The 14,025-nt window shown below is 52.3% G+C and overlaps 1 protein-coding gene across 1 annotated transcript; it reads left to right on the top strand.

Moving 5' to 3' along the window:
- The first annotated feature begins 629 nt into the window (after positions 1 to 629).
- On the top strand, positions 630 to 12,796 carry TRIM63 (tripartite motif containing 63). The gene is made up of 9 exons (XM_086716103.1): positions 630 to 938; positions 1,792 to 1,964; positions 4,749 to 4,917; positions 5,679 to 5,774; positions 6,841 to 7,074; positions 7,823 to 7,845; positions 8,198 to 8,322; positions 10,935 to 11,006; positions 12,200 to 12,796. The coding sequence occupies exons 1-9, from the start codon at positions 780 to 782 to the stop codon at positions 12,208 to 12,210; spliced, it is 1,062 nt and encodes a 353-aa protein (XP_086572229.1). The 5' UTR covers positions 630 to 779; the 3' UTR covers positions 12,211 to 12,796.
- The last annotated feature ends 1,229 nt before the right edge of the window (positions 12,797 to 14,025 follow it).

The following is a 14,025-nucleotide window of genomic DNA, read 5'->3' as shown; positions in this document are numbered from 1 at the left end:
GGCTTTGCCACTGACTTTCGAAGTGACTTTGAATAAGGCCCTTTCTTTCCCTAGACCTCAGTGTCAAAATCTATAAAACAAGGGTTCTGCACTATGTCTCAAGGAAGCCCTTTCATCATTAAAGTGAACTTAGTGGTCAGTGGACGCAGGAGGGATGGGCTAGCTGGGGTGGGGTCTGAAGGTCTCTAGCAACATGCTGTGCTCAGGGATGGGGTCAGAGAGAGGGACTGCCCAGACTCCTCTTCTTGAGTATTTGGGAGCTAGTCAGTACTCTAGAGGAGGGGATTTAGGGCAGTGAGGGATCACTGGCTATTAACCCTGCAAATCCCAGTAGCCCACTCCTTGGGTCCCATAGCTGGCTTACCAGGCTGGTATGGGAGGAAGACTAGTTTCTGCAGGAAATTCTGGTACCCACTCCTCCCCCCACGCCTGCCCATGAACAGGCTGTTCTTGTTTACGACCCTCCTCCCAGGAGAACAGTGATTGCTCATCCCTACATGTGATTTGAGAGGGCCGGTCTTTCAGGCCTGGAGGAAACTCAAGCCCCAGCCAGCCACTTGGCATCGGAATGTTCAGCTGGTCCCCTCCTGGGGCTCATGTGACCAGGACCCAGCTATAAATATCAGAGGGGCCGCAGACCAAGACAGAATTCGGGCGCCAGGAGAAGAAGGCAAAGAGGCTCTGGCTGGGTACTTTGTGACAAAGGCAAGACCCCAGGTCTACTTAGAGTGAAGCAGGTGAAGGAGGCAGCCAGGTGAACCCCCAAACCTCCTGACAATATGGATTATAAGTCAAGCCTGATCCAGGATGGGAACCCCATGGAGAACCTGGAGAAGCAGCTGATCTGTCCCATCTGCCTGGAGATGTTTACCAAGCCGGTGGTCATCTTGCCGTGTCAGCACAACCTCTGCCGGAAGTGTGCCAATGACATCTTCCAGGTCAGTGCTTGGGCACAGCCCTGTCCTGGGGCCCCAGGTGGCCGCTCAGTGTTCCTGTGGTGAAAGCCGTTCTCTCTTAGTCTAGGACTTCTAAACCAGGGCTGGTTTTCTCCCGTCTAGAGCGAAGCCCCTGCAGAGGCCTCTGGGCTGGGGGCGGGGGGCTCGGAGGCGGCTCTGGCTGCCCCATTCCTTCTCCATGACGCGTGTTTCCCCTCCCCACCCTGCCCGCAGCCCCCACCGCTGCCCTGAGCCCGCAGTTGACTCTCCAATCAGGAGTCAAATGCCTCAAGTGATAAGTGGGAGAGGCAGGAGAGAGAAACCAGACCCCTGAGGCTGGAGCCAGCTCCCTGGTGGCAGGGGGCCCAGAGCTCTAGGAGGAGGGTGGCCAGGAGGCACTGGGCAATAGAGGCACCTTCCCTTTCAAGTCTGTTGCCAGTAATAAGGGGCTGGAAGGGATCCATCTTCTTAACAAAGGAATGGGAGGGGAGTCCTGGCTGGGAAGCAGCCCTTTACAAAATGTTCTCTTACTCTTCTATCTTTCAAGTAGAGGCCTACATAGTTGGCTGTAGAGATAATGCCCACTGCATGAGTGGGTAAACGGAGGCTTAAGAGTGAGAAGGTTGCTTGCCCAAAGTCATTCAGAGGATAGCCGTGGCTTGAACCTAGGTCTGCTGACTCCCAAACTCGCTGACTGCTATGTTACTTCTCGAGTGTTCCCTGTGTAAGTGGGCTGGCTCTCATCTCAGGATGGGGAGCTCCAGGTCGAATGGTTTGACAAGAATGGTTGAGGGAAGCAGGAAGAAGGACGATGGGAGATCGTCCCAGGCCTCACCCCTGCCCTTGCCGCCCGCAGGCCGCAAATCCCTTCTGGACCAGTCGGGTCGGGTCTGTGTCCATGTCTGGGGGCCGTTTCCGCTGCCCCTCCTGCCGCCACGAGGTGATCATGGATCGTCATGGAGTGTATGGCCTGCAGAGGAATCTGCTGGTGGAGAACATCATTGATATCTACAAGCAGGAGTGTTCCAGGTCAGTGTGCTTTGCTGCTGGGGGCCCGTCCTTCCTCCCCAGATGGCCAGTGCCCAGCTCTCCCAGGCTCCTTCCCATCGGCCCAGGATCCAGTGCCCTGGCTGGAAGAGACACACTAGTCAGTCCAGAGAGCCATGTCCGGCTTCCTCAGGCAGAACAGAGGCTCATTCCCATCTCCAACACTGGCTCTCGGTGTCACTCAGTGAATGGGAAGGGGCCCAGATATCAGGCTGCCCTCCTGGGAGAGACTGAGACAGGAACCAGGGGAAGGCCGAGTTGTGAGAGGGAGAGGAAGACCCTGGGGCCAGCTAGTGGCTGTGACAGGCAGAGAAAAGGGCCCAGAGAGAACGCGGCCAGTTTCTCCATAGTGAAGGCAACAGCTACCATCCCAGGCCCCGGGGACGCTTCCTCCTGCTGCTGCACAATAATCCCGTGGATCAGGCATGATTTTTATCATCCCCATTCCACGGATGAGGAAGCTGAGGCTCAAAGAGGCGAAGTCAATTACCTAAGCTTTCCCAGCTTGGGAGTGGAATGGGCTGGGAACGGGCCCTGCAGATCTGGCCCCAGGTCTCCCTGTTTGTAAAACAGCAGCTCTGTCTCAGGCAGAGAGAGACAGAGACAGAGAGACAGAGACAGAGATACAGAGAGAGACGGCCACCAGGGAGATCTTTACAAATCCAGACACCTGACAAGACTCCCAGGCTGCTGCCCTCGCATCCTTTGGTCCTAAACCGTCACCAGGTGCCTGCCTGCTGGCAGTGTCCTGCCTAAGGAGAGGTGACAGACCAATGTCAGTGAGAAAAAGCCCTGACTCTGTCACTAATCTACTGTGGGAATCTCCGGTGGGTCTTTGAGCCTTCATTTCCCCTGTCTGCAGAAGGGGACAGTGAGGTTTGTTCCTGTGGCTGTCAAATAGGGCTTTGATGGGAAATGTTAAAAATATCAAATATTTATTGAGCACCTCCCGTGTCCAGGCACGGTACTAAGCATCTTCCATGCACGATCCCTATTTAATTCTCACAGTAATCCATACGGCATTCTTAGCCGCATTTTCCAATGAGGAAATGGAAGCTCAGAGAGGGTCAGAGGTTTGTCTAAGGCTCCTCAGCAAGTGTGAAGCGGAGAGAGAGCCTGTCTGACTCCATGGTGAACACTCCTGACTGCTGTTGCCTCTCGTGTTGCTGGAGTTCAGCACTGCAAAAGTGCATATACATTACTGATCATTATCATAATAACGAAATCAATATTGCATCTAAACAGTAGCCTCCCCGCCCCCCAGTGTCGACCTATGAAGAGCATGTTATGTTTGAACGCTTCAAGGCCTTTCCACATCGTTGAATGGCAATGATAGCCGCCCTTTTTGGGGGGTCTGCTCTGTGCCAGGCTCTACACGCTCACTGCAGACAACTGCCATGATCCCAGTGGCTCTGGGATAAAACCAAGCCTCAGAGAGGTGAAATCACTTGCCCAAGGTCACAAAATGAGTGAATGGAGGAACAGTCTGGATTTGAACCCAGATGCTGATGCCTGGGGTTGGAAGAATGGGCATCTGGGGTGGCAGTGGGCACGGGCACCAGACCCTCAGGGTCTTCCCTCACCTCTGCCGCTACAGCCATTCCAGAGCTCGATTCCCTGGGTGGGTGGGTAGAGAGTGACCCCTGCCGGCATTGGGTGGGGAGGGCGCTGGGTTAAAAGTCTGGAGAGGGGTTGATTTAAGAACCAGCGGAGACAATAATGTCTGGGGGTGTGATCAGTTGTCCAAAGCTGTTCAGGGGTGAGGCCCTGGCAGGGACGGGGGACAGTCGCCATTTGACATTTATGAGATGCTTGCTGTGGTAGGGGCTGGGAAAGCAGAGGTGGTGTAGACATGGTGTTGGCTCTAAATGAGTGTAGTCTAGCTGGGGAAATAGGAGCTAGACCCAAAAAAACTGAACCTCAGGGAGGAAGTAACCGATACCCCAAGAGAAGCACAAATAAGATGCCAGAGTCCCTAAGTAAAGAAAACGACTGAGGGAGAAAGAATGCATGTTTGGGAAGGAGAAAACTGGACGCTGGAGAGACTTTCTGGATTGTAAGCCAAGGCTGAGGCTGGGCTGTTGGTCATCCCTGGGCTGCCCTTTTTCTGACTGTGTGACTTGGGGCGCACACATTTCTTCCTTCTCTGAGCCCGATGACACCCTCACGGCATACTTACTGATAGATTCTCTCCACCTGTTGAATTACCACCTCCTCCAAGACACGTACCGTACCCTGCAAATTCCGGGGTGAAGAGAATAGACAGGTTTCCCTGCTGTGGTGGAGGTTACAGTCTGGTGGATTAAATATAGAATTCAGTGAGGCCATGAGTATAAATTGCTTTGCTCAGGTCAGGCCTGTAGTAACCATGAGCTACGGGGACTATAATTAGATCAATGCACTCTTGCCTCCCCTGCCCTGACTTGATGGGCGACCTTGGGCAAGTCAATTCACCTTTCTGGGGTTCAGTTTCCTCTTCTCAAAAATGTCCCCGGTTCTGACTCTGGGATTCTACAACCTTTCCCATGTCCTGCACTGGCAGGGTCCTATGGCAACTCCATCACCCAGAGTTTGGGGCCAAGGATCTGAGGACAGCCTCGGTGTCCCTGGCTTTCCTGGTTCTGGGTCCCCAGAAAATGAAAAGGGTTGGGAACAGCCAATCACTGACAGCTCAGGCCATAGATCTGGGGGTGGCCCCCTGGAGCTGGGGAGGAGGCAGGGACTCGGAAGGCTCACCGTGTGACTTGCGACTCTTCTCCACTGCAGTCGGCCCCTACAGAAGGGCAACCACCCCATGTGCAAGGAGCACGAAGATGAGAAAATCAACATCTACTGTCTCACGTGCGAGATGCCCACGTGCTCCATGTGCAAGGTGTTTGGGGCTCACAAGGCCTGTGAGGTGGCCCCGCTGCAGAGCGTCTTCCAGGGACAAAAGGTACTGGCTGGTGCCACTTCTACCCCCAGCCTGGGTCATGGCCAGATGATTCAGGACGTGGATGTGGTCCCTGTAGATCTGCTGAGCCGGCCTTTCAGGAATAGTCCCTCGGGAGGGACTTCCCAGGCCACAGGGACAGCAGCTCCTGCCTTCCTGGGAGAGGTGGCTGAGCTCATGGGTTATACTTAGAGCCACTTGAGAGCATCTGGGTGTGGCCACAGGGGAGAGACCGGACCCCTGGGCCAGGCCACCAGGGTCCTCTCAGGCCACGACCTTTGCATCCCAGTGTGCTTTCGGCCCAGATACCTCTTCCTGTGCTGGTGACCTCTCCTAAGCAGGGGGTGGCTGGGAGCCCTCTCCCTTGGCCTCCAGGCCTGTGGGAGCCCTATCATCCTGTCCATGCAGTAAGCTGTGGCCCCTCTTTCCAGACACTTCTTCCCTGCCTCCCACCCTTCTCTTGATCTCTCCCTTCTAGAACTCTCCAACTCTGTTTCTTTCCTGCATCCCTTCTTTCCTAGAAGCAAGCCCTTCCTCTGCCAGAATGTTGCTGTGCTTTTTCCTCATTTCCCCTTCCTGGGCCTCATCTGTAAAATAAGGGATGCAGTATTTCTCCGATGCTCTCTGCTCTGGCCCTGAGCTGCACCTCAGCAAGAGGCTCTTTCTAGCAGAGAGGGGAGTGAGGGTGCCACCCCCAAGAAGACAGGCCCTGAGACTATTTTTGTCTCTCCTCCCCTGATCCCTCATCCCCTCCCCCCATCTAGACGGAGCTGAGTAACTGTATCTCCATGCTGGTGGCGGGGAACGACCGAGTACAGACCATCATCACTCAGCTGGAGGACTCCTGTCGAGTAACCAAGGTGAGGGGAAGAAGAACTTCAGACTCTGGGGGTCTGAAGCCTCCTGGTGCAGCCTGGTCTCTGGGGTGAAGGCTCCCCTGTGGGTTGTGGCTAATGGTTGGGGCCTGGAGGCAGGGATGGTGGAGGAGGGACCGACTAATCCATTCATCCACTCATTTACCAAATGCTTCTGGAACATGGCTGTGTGTCAGGCCCTGCCAAAGGCACTGGGGACGGGGTGGTGAACAAGACAGACCTGGTTCCTGACTTCAGGAGCATCCCAACAATAATTCCCAGTATTTATTCAGCACTTGTAGTTTTCAGAGCCTTGTCTTTGATATGCTGTAGACTAAAGCTTCTCAGACTTGAAAGTGCATTCAAATCCACCCTGGAATCCTATTAAAGTTCAAGTTCTGATTCAGTAGGTCTGGAAGGAGGCACGAGATTCTGCATTTCTTTGTGCCCCAGTTGCTGGTCCATGGACCACAACACAGTGAGTAGCAACACTGTAGAGGCAGAAGGAAACTTTTCTATCCCTGTAAAAGCATCCGTGACTTTCCACTCCACTTGACGTGGGGTCTGGAGATGAGAAGGGGGGGAAATGGATCATCATACTCCTAGTGGAGGAAGAGTTGTGTGAAGGATGGCCTCCAAGGAAGGAGGGAGACATCGTTACTACTCACGAGGTGCTCCCAGTCTGACAGAGGATGCTAGAGCCCTCATTCTTATGAGATACTATGATTATACCCATTTTACAGGTAAGGAAACTGAGATGTAATAACATCTATGAGAGCAGGGAGCCTCAGTGAGGAGGCCACTAGAGGAAGAACTGTTTCTCTGCCCCTGCAGATGTAGAGCTTCCCAAATCCAGTCTTGGTTGTAAAATGGGGAGGAGGGGGGTGGGAGGAGAGTGGCTTGGGAGCACACAGGAAGCCCAGAATCCATCATCCCACTTGACCCTGGAGTCTATTTTTGAGGAAGGGGCTAGCTTTCTCCGTGACACCAGCCTCCAAACGTCCCAGGAGGGAAGTGCTGGGGATAGAGAGGAGGACCCCACAGAATGTGACTCTGAGATTTCTGTCCCCAGGACAACAGTCACCAGGTGAAGGAAGAGCTGAGCCAGAAGTTTGACGTACTGTACGCCATCTTGGACGAGAAGAAGAGCGAGTTACTGCAGCGGATCACGCGGGAGCAGGAGGAGAAGCTCAGCTTCATCGAGGCCCTCATCCAGCAGTACCGGGAGCAACTGGACAAATCCACTAAGCTGGTGGAGACAGCCATCCAGTCCCTGGACGAGCCTGGTGGGGCCATCTTTCTCTTGGTGAGCAGGACTAGGAGGGTGTGGGCAAGTCGCTTCAACCCACCAGTTCTGTCTAAGGTGTGAGCCACGCTCCATCACTGGTCACCCACGTGCCCCTGGGCAAACCACCTAAAGCTCTAAGCCTCAGTGTCCTCGTCTGTAAAACGGGCCTGCAACAATTCCTACCTTCCTTCCTCTTAGCTGATTTTATAAGGATCAAATAGGAGGGTATTTGTGAAATGGCTTTGTAAGCTACAAAATGTGGTATTCATGTGGAGGCCATTTGTTGAGCACCAACTGTAGGCCAGCCACAGAGAGGACTGAGACACAGCCCTGCCCTAAGAAAAGCTTGTTGGGGGAGACACAAAAGGATCAGCTTATAAGGCACAAAGCCCGGTCCACAGTATGTGCTTAGGAAATACAGGAAATTTTTCTGTAGAAAACAAGACATTGGGTATAAAAAGGTGACTAGGGTATGATTCTCATCTTGGGGGTTTGGGGGTTTAAGAGTGTTTCGAATGATACCCCTAAAATCCAAGCTTCCAGCCACGACAGTGGATGGGTCCTAGGGTGATGACCGACACCTGTGCGGACCATGAACAGAGGGAAAAGGTACAAGCTCTGTTCAACTCAGGGCAGGGAGCAGGTCACAAGGGGGCTAGGGACTGGCACCAAGTGCCCATCTGTGGCACCGTGACTGGTTTTGCTGACTTCTTGGGGCTACTTCTTCTGCAGTCCTAACCTTTGCTCTCTCTCTTTCCTCCCACAGAGTGCTAAGCAACTCATCAAAAGGTCAGTGTCTCTCTAGAGCTCTGATCCTAGCTCCCACCTAGCTCCTAGCTCCCACCAGGGCCTCTCACTTCTGTCCAGTGGGTCTCCCCCTTTGCATTAGGTCTACTGGGAGGGTCTACCTCAGGCTAGCTTTCCTGGGCTTTGCATCCCCTGTCTTCTTGGACCACCCATTCTGCTTGTGACTGGCGAGGAAACACTCCACCCTCCAGGGGGAGGCTTTAGGTGCCAGGCCTGGGTGTGGGCACAAGGATGTGCACAGGTGAGGGTTGGAGCTGAGACACCCTCTTCTTTCACGGAGGCCCAGCAATCTTACCCTGCGCCGCCGCCCCGTTTCTCTCTTCCTCCCTCACAGCATTGTGGAAGCTTCCAAGGGTTGCCAGCTGGGGAAGACAGAACAGGGCTTTGAAAACATGGACTACTTTACCTTGGACTTAGAGCACATAGCAGACACCCTGAGGGCCATCGACTTTGGGACAGGTAAAGGAGGTGGCTGTGCCATGCATGTACTTTCCCGCTGGACCCCTGGAAACTTGCTTTCCTTCTACTGAGCCCCGTGTGCAGGCAGATACACTAGCAAACTCTCAAACTCATATAGCCAACTTCTGGATGAGCCCAGAGCCTAGCACAGTGCCTGGTCCATAATTGGTGCTCGATAAATTATGTCTGGATCCACTGCACGGAGGCATGGGGCAGTAGAAAGAGCATGGCAACTGCAGTCTGGCAGATTAAGTTCAAATCCTGGTTCTGCCACTTGTTATCTGTGTGACCTTTGGTGAGCCCCCCCACCTCTCTGAGCTGCATTTTCTTTCTTAGTTTCTTTTTTCTTTTCTTTCTTTCTTTCTTTCTTTCTTTCTTTCTTTCTTTCTTTCTTTCTTTCTTTCTTTCTTTCTTTCTTTCTTTCTTTCTTTCTTTCTTTCTTTCTTTCTTTCTTTCTTTCTTTTTAAATTTTTATTATTTTAAGTAATCTCTACACCTAACGTGGGGCTCAAACTCATGACCCCGACATCAAGAGTTGCATGCTCCTCTCATTGAGTCAGCCAGGTGCCCCTGAGCTGCATTTTCTAACTTCAAAATTAGGTTGAACGTGGGCCTATGAGGGGCACCTGGGTGGCTCAGTTGGAGGAGCATGGGACTCTTGATCTCAAGGTTGTGACTTTAAGCCCCATGCTGGGCATGGAGCCTACTTTAAAAAAAAAAAAAAAAGCCACGGACCTACTAATAATGACCACATCATGGTGCTGTTGCAACAAATAACCCAGAGCAGCTTGTCAGGTACTAGACATGTCCTAGTGATTGCCTAAAGCTGGTCTTCGCTTCAGCTTCGTAATGCTACATCTCTGATACTCACACACCTTAATTTACCTGTATTATATCCTCATTTCTGTTTGTAATTACTCTGTCATAGAGTATCTATAATAATTGTAGCAGCAGCATCGTAACAATAATAAGGGAGAAATAATAAGGGAAAATGAGGAAACCGGATAAACAGCAAAGATTTAATAATTTGCTCAAGGTCACACAGCTGCAAGGTAGCTATTTAGCAACAGAGAAAGAGAGTGGATCCAATTTTGCTGAATGTCGTATTGATTTGAGAGGTGATGCTCCGCTGACCGAGAAAGACAGAGCTGGCACCTCTCCCACAAGCTTGTAGAATCTGGTGTTGAATCTGTGCTCAGAACCCCAAAATACCACGTTCACGGGTAAGGACGAAATGCGTCCCAAAGCTGAGATGCCAAGGGACTTGGTCATGTCCATGACTGTGGATCATCTGCTCCACTCTTACCCTCCTTAAGCTAAGACAGTCACGAGTGGATCGCACTGTGTGAACAGCACGACACTGTGGGACCCACGCTGCCTTCCACGATCGCCCTGAGGCTCAGGTCTTTCATACTGAGGGTATATAAATGGGGGAGTGCATTTATCGAGCACTTTCTATGTCCCAGGCACTAAGCCTGTGACCTAAATTCTGTCATTGAACTTCATGAGGTAGTTTCTGTTGTCATCTCCATTTGTGGTTAAGGAAATAAAGCCAAGGGAGGGTCGGTGATTTTCTGGAGTCCACACGGCTAGTAAGTAGCCCTGTGGACTCCACCAAGGGCCATCTGGCTCCCAAGACCCTGGTGAGGAGTCTCTGAGACAATGCATCTAGGCTTGACATGGCACTTGGCACATAATATGCGCCCAGCACAGGCTGCTAAGAGTAGTTACATTGTGATAATTAAACAGTAAAAACAACAGAAACCCCTGGGTTCTGCACAGACCCCCAGCTACGCAGCTGGAAATTGGGCTGACCTGTTGGAGGCATGAACTCTTTCCAACCTCTCCCTACACACTCTGGACAAATGCTCTGGCTCTGCGGTGATCCCCTCAGGGCCCCAAAGCATCGAGGAGGTGGCTCGGGCGGGGGTGGGTAGAGAACAGAAACGTCCCCTGTTAGTGGAGCTTGGAGGCAATGTCCTGCAATGGGAAGGTGAGGACACAGGTTTTGCGGCTCAGTCACCGCCTGTCTGGGGCTCGCTCCAGAGAGCTTTGGAGCAGATGGCCCCAGGAGTGTCCCCCACCAACACAGCCACCCCTCTGTAGGCTGTGGAATGAGGAAACCCGGACAGGGAGTGCTAGGCAAGCAGATTTCAAAGGCTGAGCAAATTCCTTCAAGACAAGGACTCTGATCCCTGAGAATTCGAGTTTTTTGTCCATTCTCTCCAGGTGATACGTACCTGTCTAACTGAGAGATGTGCCCAAGCACAAGGTGTGCTTTCCCAAAGTCCCCTCTGGTCACTGGTAGGTCAAGTGATAGGAGCCGCTGTTGCTACCGGAGCAAAGGAGCGTCTTGAACCCTTTCCCTTGGAGGGCTGTGGGAAGCGAGGAGGAGGCCGGGGGGAAGGAGGAAGGAAGCAGGACTCTTTGCAGCTTAGGCTTGGCGGGCTCGTCACCTCTGGGGCTACTGATGTCGCTGCATGGCCACGTGGCCCTAACGGGGGGCATGGGGAGGGGTTTGGAGAAGTGCGGTCTCCTGCCTGGTGCCCCTTCGAGCGGCTTCTCTGAGGAACTGGCCTCATCCTAACACGATTGTTCTTTGTCACGTACAGATGAGGAAGAGGAAGAGTTCATTGACGAAGAAGATCAGGAAGAGGAAGAGTCCACAGAGGGAAAGGAAGAAGGTAAGAAATCCATCTGCCTTCATTCATTCGTTCATTAATTCATTCATTCAACAACATGAAGTCCTGATGGTGTGTAAAGCGCCACGCGGGACCCTGGGAATGATGCCAATATAGGGCGATGATGCCAATACGTGTTTGACGCCTTTGTGAAGGCAAAGTCCTGTTCCCTTTAACCTTAGAGAGAGAGAAAAAAAAAAAAACCTAATCATAATAAAAAGCTCCCATTTTATATCTAAATGACCTTCCTGAGTGGAGAGCAATACAGTGTAACAGACACCAGGCTTGGCACTGAGGTGTTTTGTTTGACCAGCAGAATGCTGAAATTTAAAAAAATTTTTTTAAATATTTATTTCTGGGGCGCCTGGGTGGCGCAATCGGTTAAGCGTCCGACTTCAGCCAGGTCACGATCTCGCGGTCCGTGAGTTCGAGCCCTGCGTCAGGCTCTGGGCTGATGGCTCGGAGCCTGGAGCCTGTTTCCGATTCTGTGTCTCCCTCTCTCTCTGCCCCTCCCCCGTTCATGCTCTGTCTCTCTCTGTCCCCAAAATAAATAAACGTTGAAAAAAAAAATTAAAAAAAAAAATTTATTTCTGAGAGAGAGAGAGCGAGCGAGACTGAGCGCGAGCAGGGGAGGGGCAGAGAGATGGGAAGACACAGAATCCAAGGTGTCAGCACAGAGCATGACACGGGGCTTGAGCTTGGGAACTGCGAGATCATGAGCTGAGCCGAAGTCAGGCGCTCAGCCGACTGAGCCACCCGGGCGCCCGATACTGGGCAGTATAATCCTGACCTGTTCCCAACGTTCTGAGTCTTGGGCTACTCATCTGTACATGGGGACAAAATACTACTGACCTCAAAAGGCTATGGTGGAGAGTAAATTAGATGATCATTTAACACAATGTCTGGCACCTAGAAAGGACATGTTTGCTAATTAGCACATGTGTGCTAAAATTATTTTTCAAGCCAATTTACTATTGGAACTAAATTCCAATCCAGTTGAACAATATGGGATACTCTTCTGGAGTTTTGCATTGGATGGGCTATCCACGGTGTTTTGACAACTAAATTCTGTTTGGGTTTAAAAAGAAGAGGCCAGGCCGGAATTGGAGTCTGATCGTTTTGTCACCGCGGCTTGGGAAGCCCCGGATCCCCCTGTGCCCTGTCTCACCTTGTGTTTCCCGGTCTTTTTCTTTCAGGACACCAGTAAGGAGCTGGATGAGCAAGAGACCTTCTAGATGCAGAGAGACTGGGGAGGGTGGGGATGGGCCCAGCTGCCTTGGTGACAGGCCCGGGGTGGGAGGGGTCGGGGCCCCTGGAGGGGCAATGGGAAGGTGTATCTTCTCTCTGCTCAGAGAGCAGGGACTGGCAGTAGGACCCCCACCACGGTGTCCAGCAGCCACTGAACCAGAATTGGAAACGTGCTTGAAACAACCACACGGGACACTTTTCCACGTTGGTGCAAAATGGAGTATTTTGTACATTTTTTAAATGTGATTTTTGTATATACTTGTATATGTATGCCAATTGGTGCTTTTTGTAAAGGAACTTTTGTATGATAATGCCGGGTCATCGCGGGCCTGGCTGTTGTTAGGAAGAGGGGAGGGGAGCCGGGCTGACACAGCTGCCCTCTTCCTTTCCTCGGAGGGAGGGCTGGGTGGCACTCGCAGGCCTAGAAAGGGATACTGTACTGCACAGGTGTCGATGCCTGTCCCTGACACAGGGGACGGCAACTGAGTTTGTGTTATATGTCGTTTCAATAAACGCACAGCACTCTCTTTCTGTTATTACCGTAAGAGCTGGGGTTTCATTCGCCTCGTTGTTCCCGAGAGGGGAGCGCGGAGAGGCTGGACAAAAGAACGGACGGAAAATGTGCAGCAGGAGGCAGACAGTAAGGGCCAGGCTAGATGTCCATCCCGACAAAGAAGGAATTCTCTAAATTAGCATTTCCCAACGGGAGCTTCGTGGAAAATCCGCTCAGAGAAACAGGTTCAATGCTTTGTCCTCTGGTTCTTCAGAGACTGAAGCAGAGAAAGCTTCAATGCTTTCGTCTAGGGGCGCCCGGGTGGCTCATTCGGTTAAGCGTCTGACTGTTGATTTCAGCTCAGGTCATGATCTCATGGTTTGCGAGTTCAAGGCTCACATCAGTCTCTGTGCTGATGGCGCGGAGTCTGCTTAGGGTTCTCTCCCTCTCCCTCTCTGCCCCTCTCCCGCTTGCTCTCTCTCTCTCTCTCTCTCTCAAAAATAAATAAACAAACATTAGAAAAAATTGCTTTAGTCTAGGAGCGATCCCAGGGCAGCCAGAATGAGAACCAGTAGAAATGAGGCAGGAAAGGAGGGAAGCAAATACAGAGTGTCACATAGCTGAGCTGGCCACAGCTCCACCAAGAGGACCCCCCACCCACCCCCGCCCCTTGCTCAGTCATGTGAGATGTTTCTAGCAGGTCATAACACAATACGGCTCAAAGCAGTCCATCAGAGGGAAGAACGAGGGAATTTCGTCTCTTGTCTCAGAATCGAAGTGGCCTGCCAGAGGGTTAATTCCCTTGAACTTCCAGGTTTCACCGCTTGACCCCTTGGGGCAGCTTCGGGGGAGGCCGGGTACCCCTGGGCCTACAGGTGGTGGAGTAAGCAGAGCCCCAGCGGTCCAGTCGGGTTGGACACGGGTGCTGGTCCCACCGCAGCGGGCACAACAGTGGCTCTGCTGAAGCCCACCAGACTTCATCCGGGGAAGGCCAAGGCAGCCAGCCACCAGTGCTAGGGGATGAGGTAATGACCAAGGCCAAAGTAGCCACCCCCACCCCCGCCGCCGGAGGGGCCCAAGGGCTAGGAGAGAGGTGAAGCTGAGCGGATCTGAGGAGACACATTAATTGGGTCTGAAGCCCTGCAAACTTATAAATCTGAGGAACGCTGTCGAGGAGGTCCCTTTTTTTTTTTTTAACGTTTATTTATTTTTGAGACAAAGAGAGAGCATGAACGGGGGAGGGGCAGAGAGAGAGGGAGACACAGAATCGGAAGCAGGCTC

This window comes from Puma concolor, chromosome C1 (assembly GCF_028749965.1).
Source record: "Puma concolor isolate L17-30 chromosome C1, mPumCon1.1.hap2, whole genome shotgun sequence".
NCBI classification, from domain to species: domain Eukaryota; kingdom Metazoa; phylum Chordata; class Mammalia; order Carnivora; family Felidae; genus Puma; species Puma concolor.
Note: the sequence above shows the minus strand (reverse complement) of the source record. Positions and strands in the feature narration are given on the sequence as shown.

What these genes read in the sequence shown, in the direction of transcription:
- TRIM63 (XM_086716103.1), top strand. Translation starts at nt 780, where the DNA reads ATGGATTATAAGTCAAGCCTGATCCAGGATGGGAACCCCATGGAGAAC. An exon ending in GTGGGGCCATCTTTCTCTTG is followed by an intron (nt 7,075 to 7,822) that starts GTGAGCAGGACT and finishes TTCCTCCCACAG; the next exon opens with AGTGCTAAGCAACTCATCAA. An exon ending in GGCCATCGACTTTGGGACAG is followed by an intron (nt 8,323 to 10,934) that starts GTAAAGGAGGTG and finishes TGTCACGTACAG; the next exon opens with ATGAGGAAGAGGAAGAGTTC.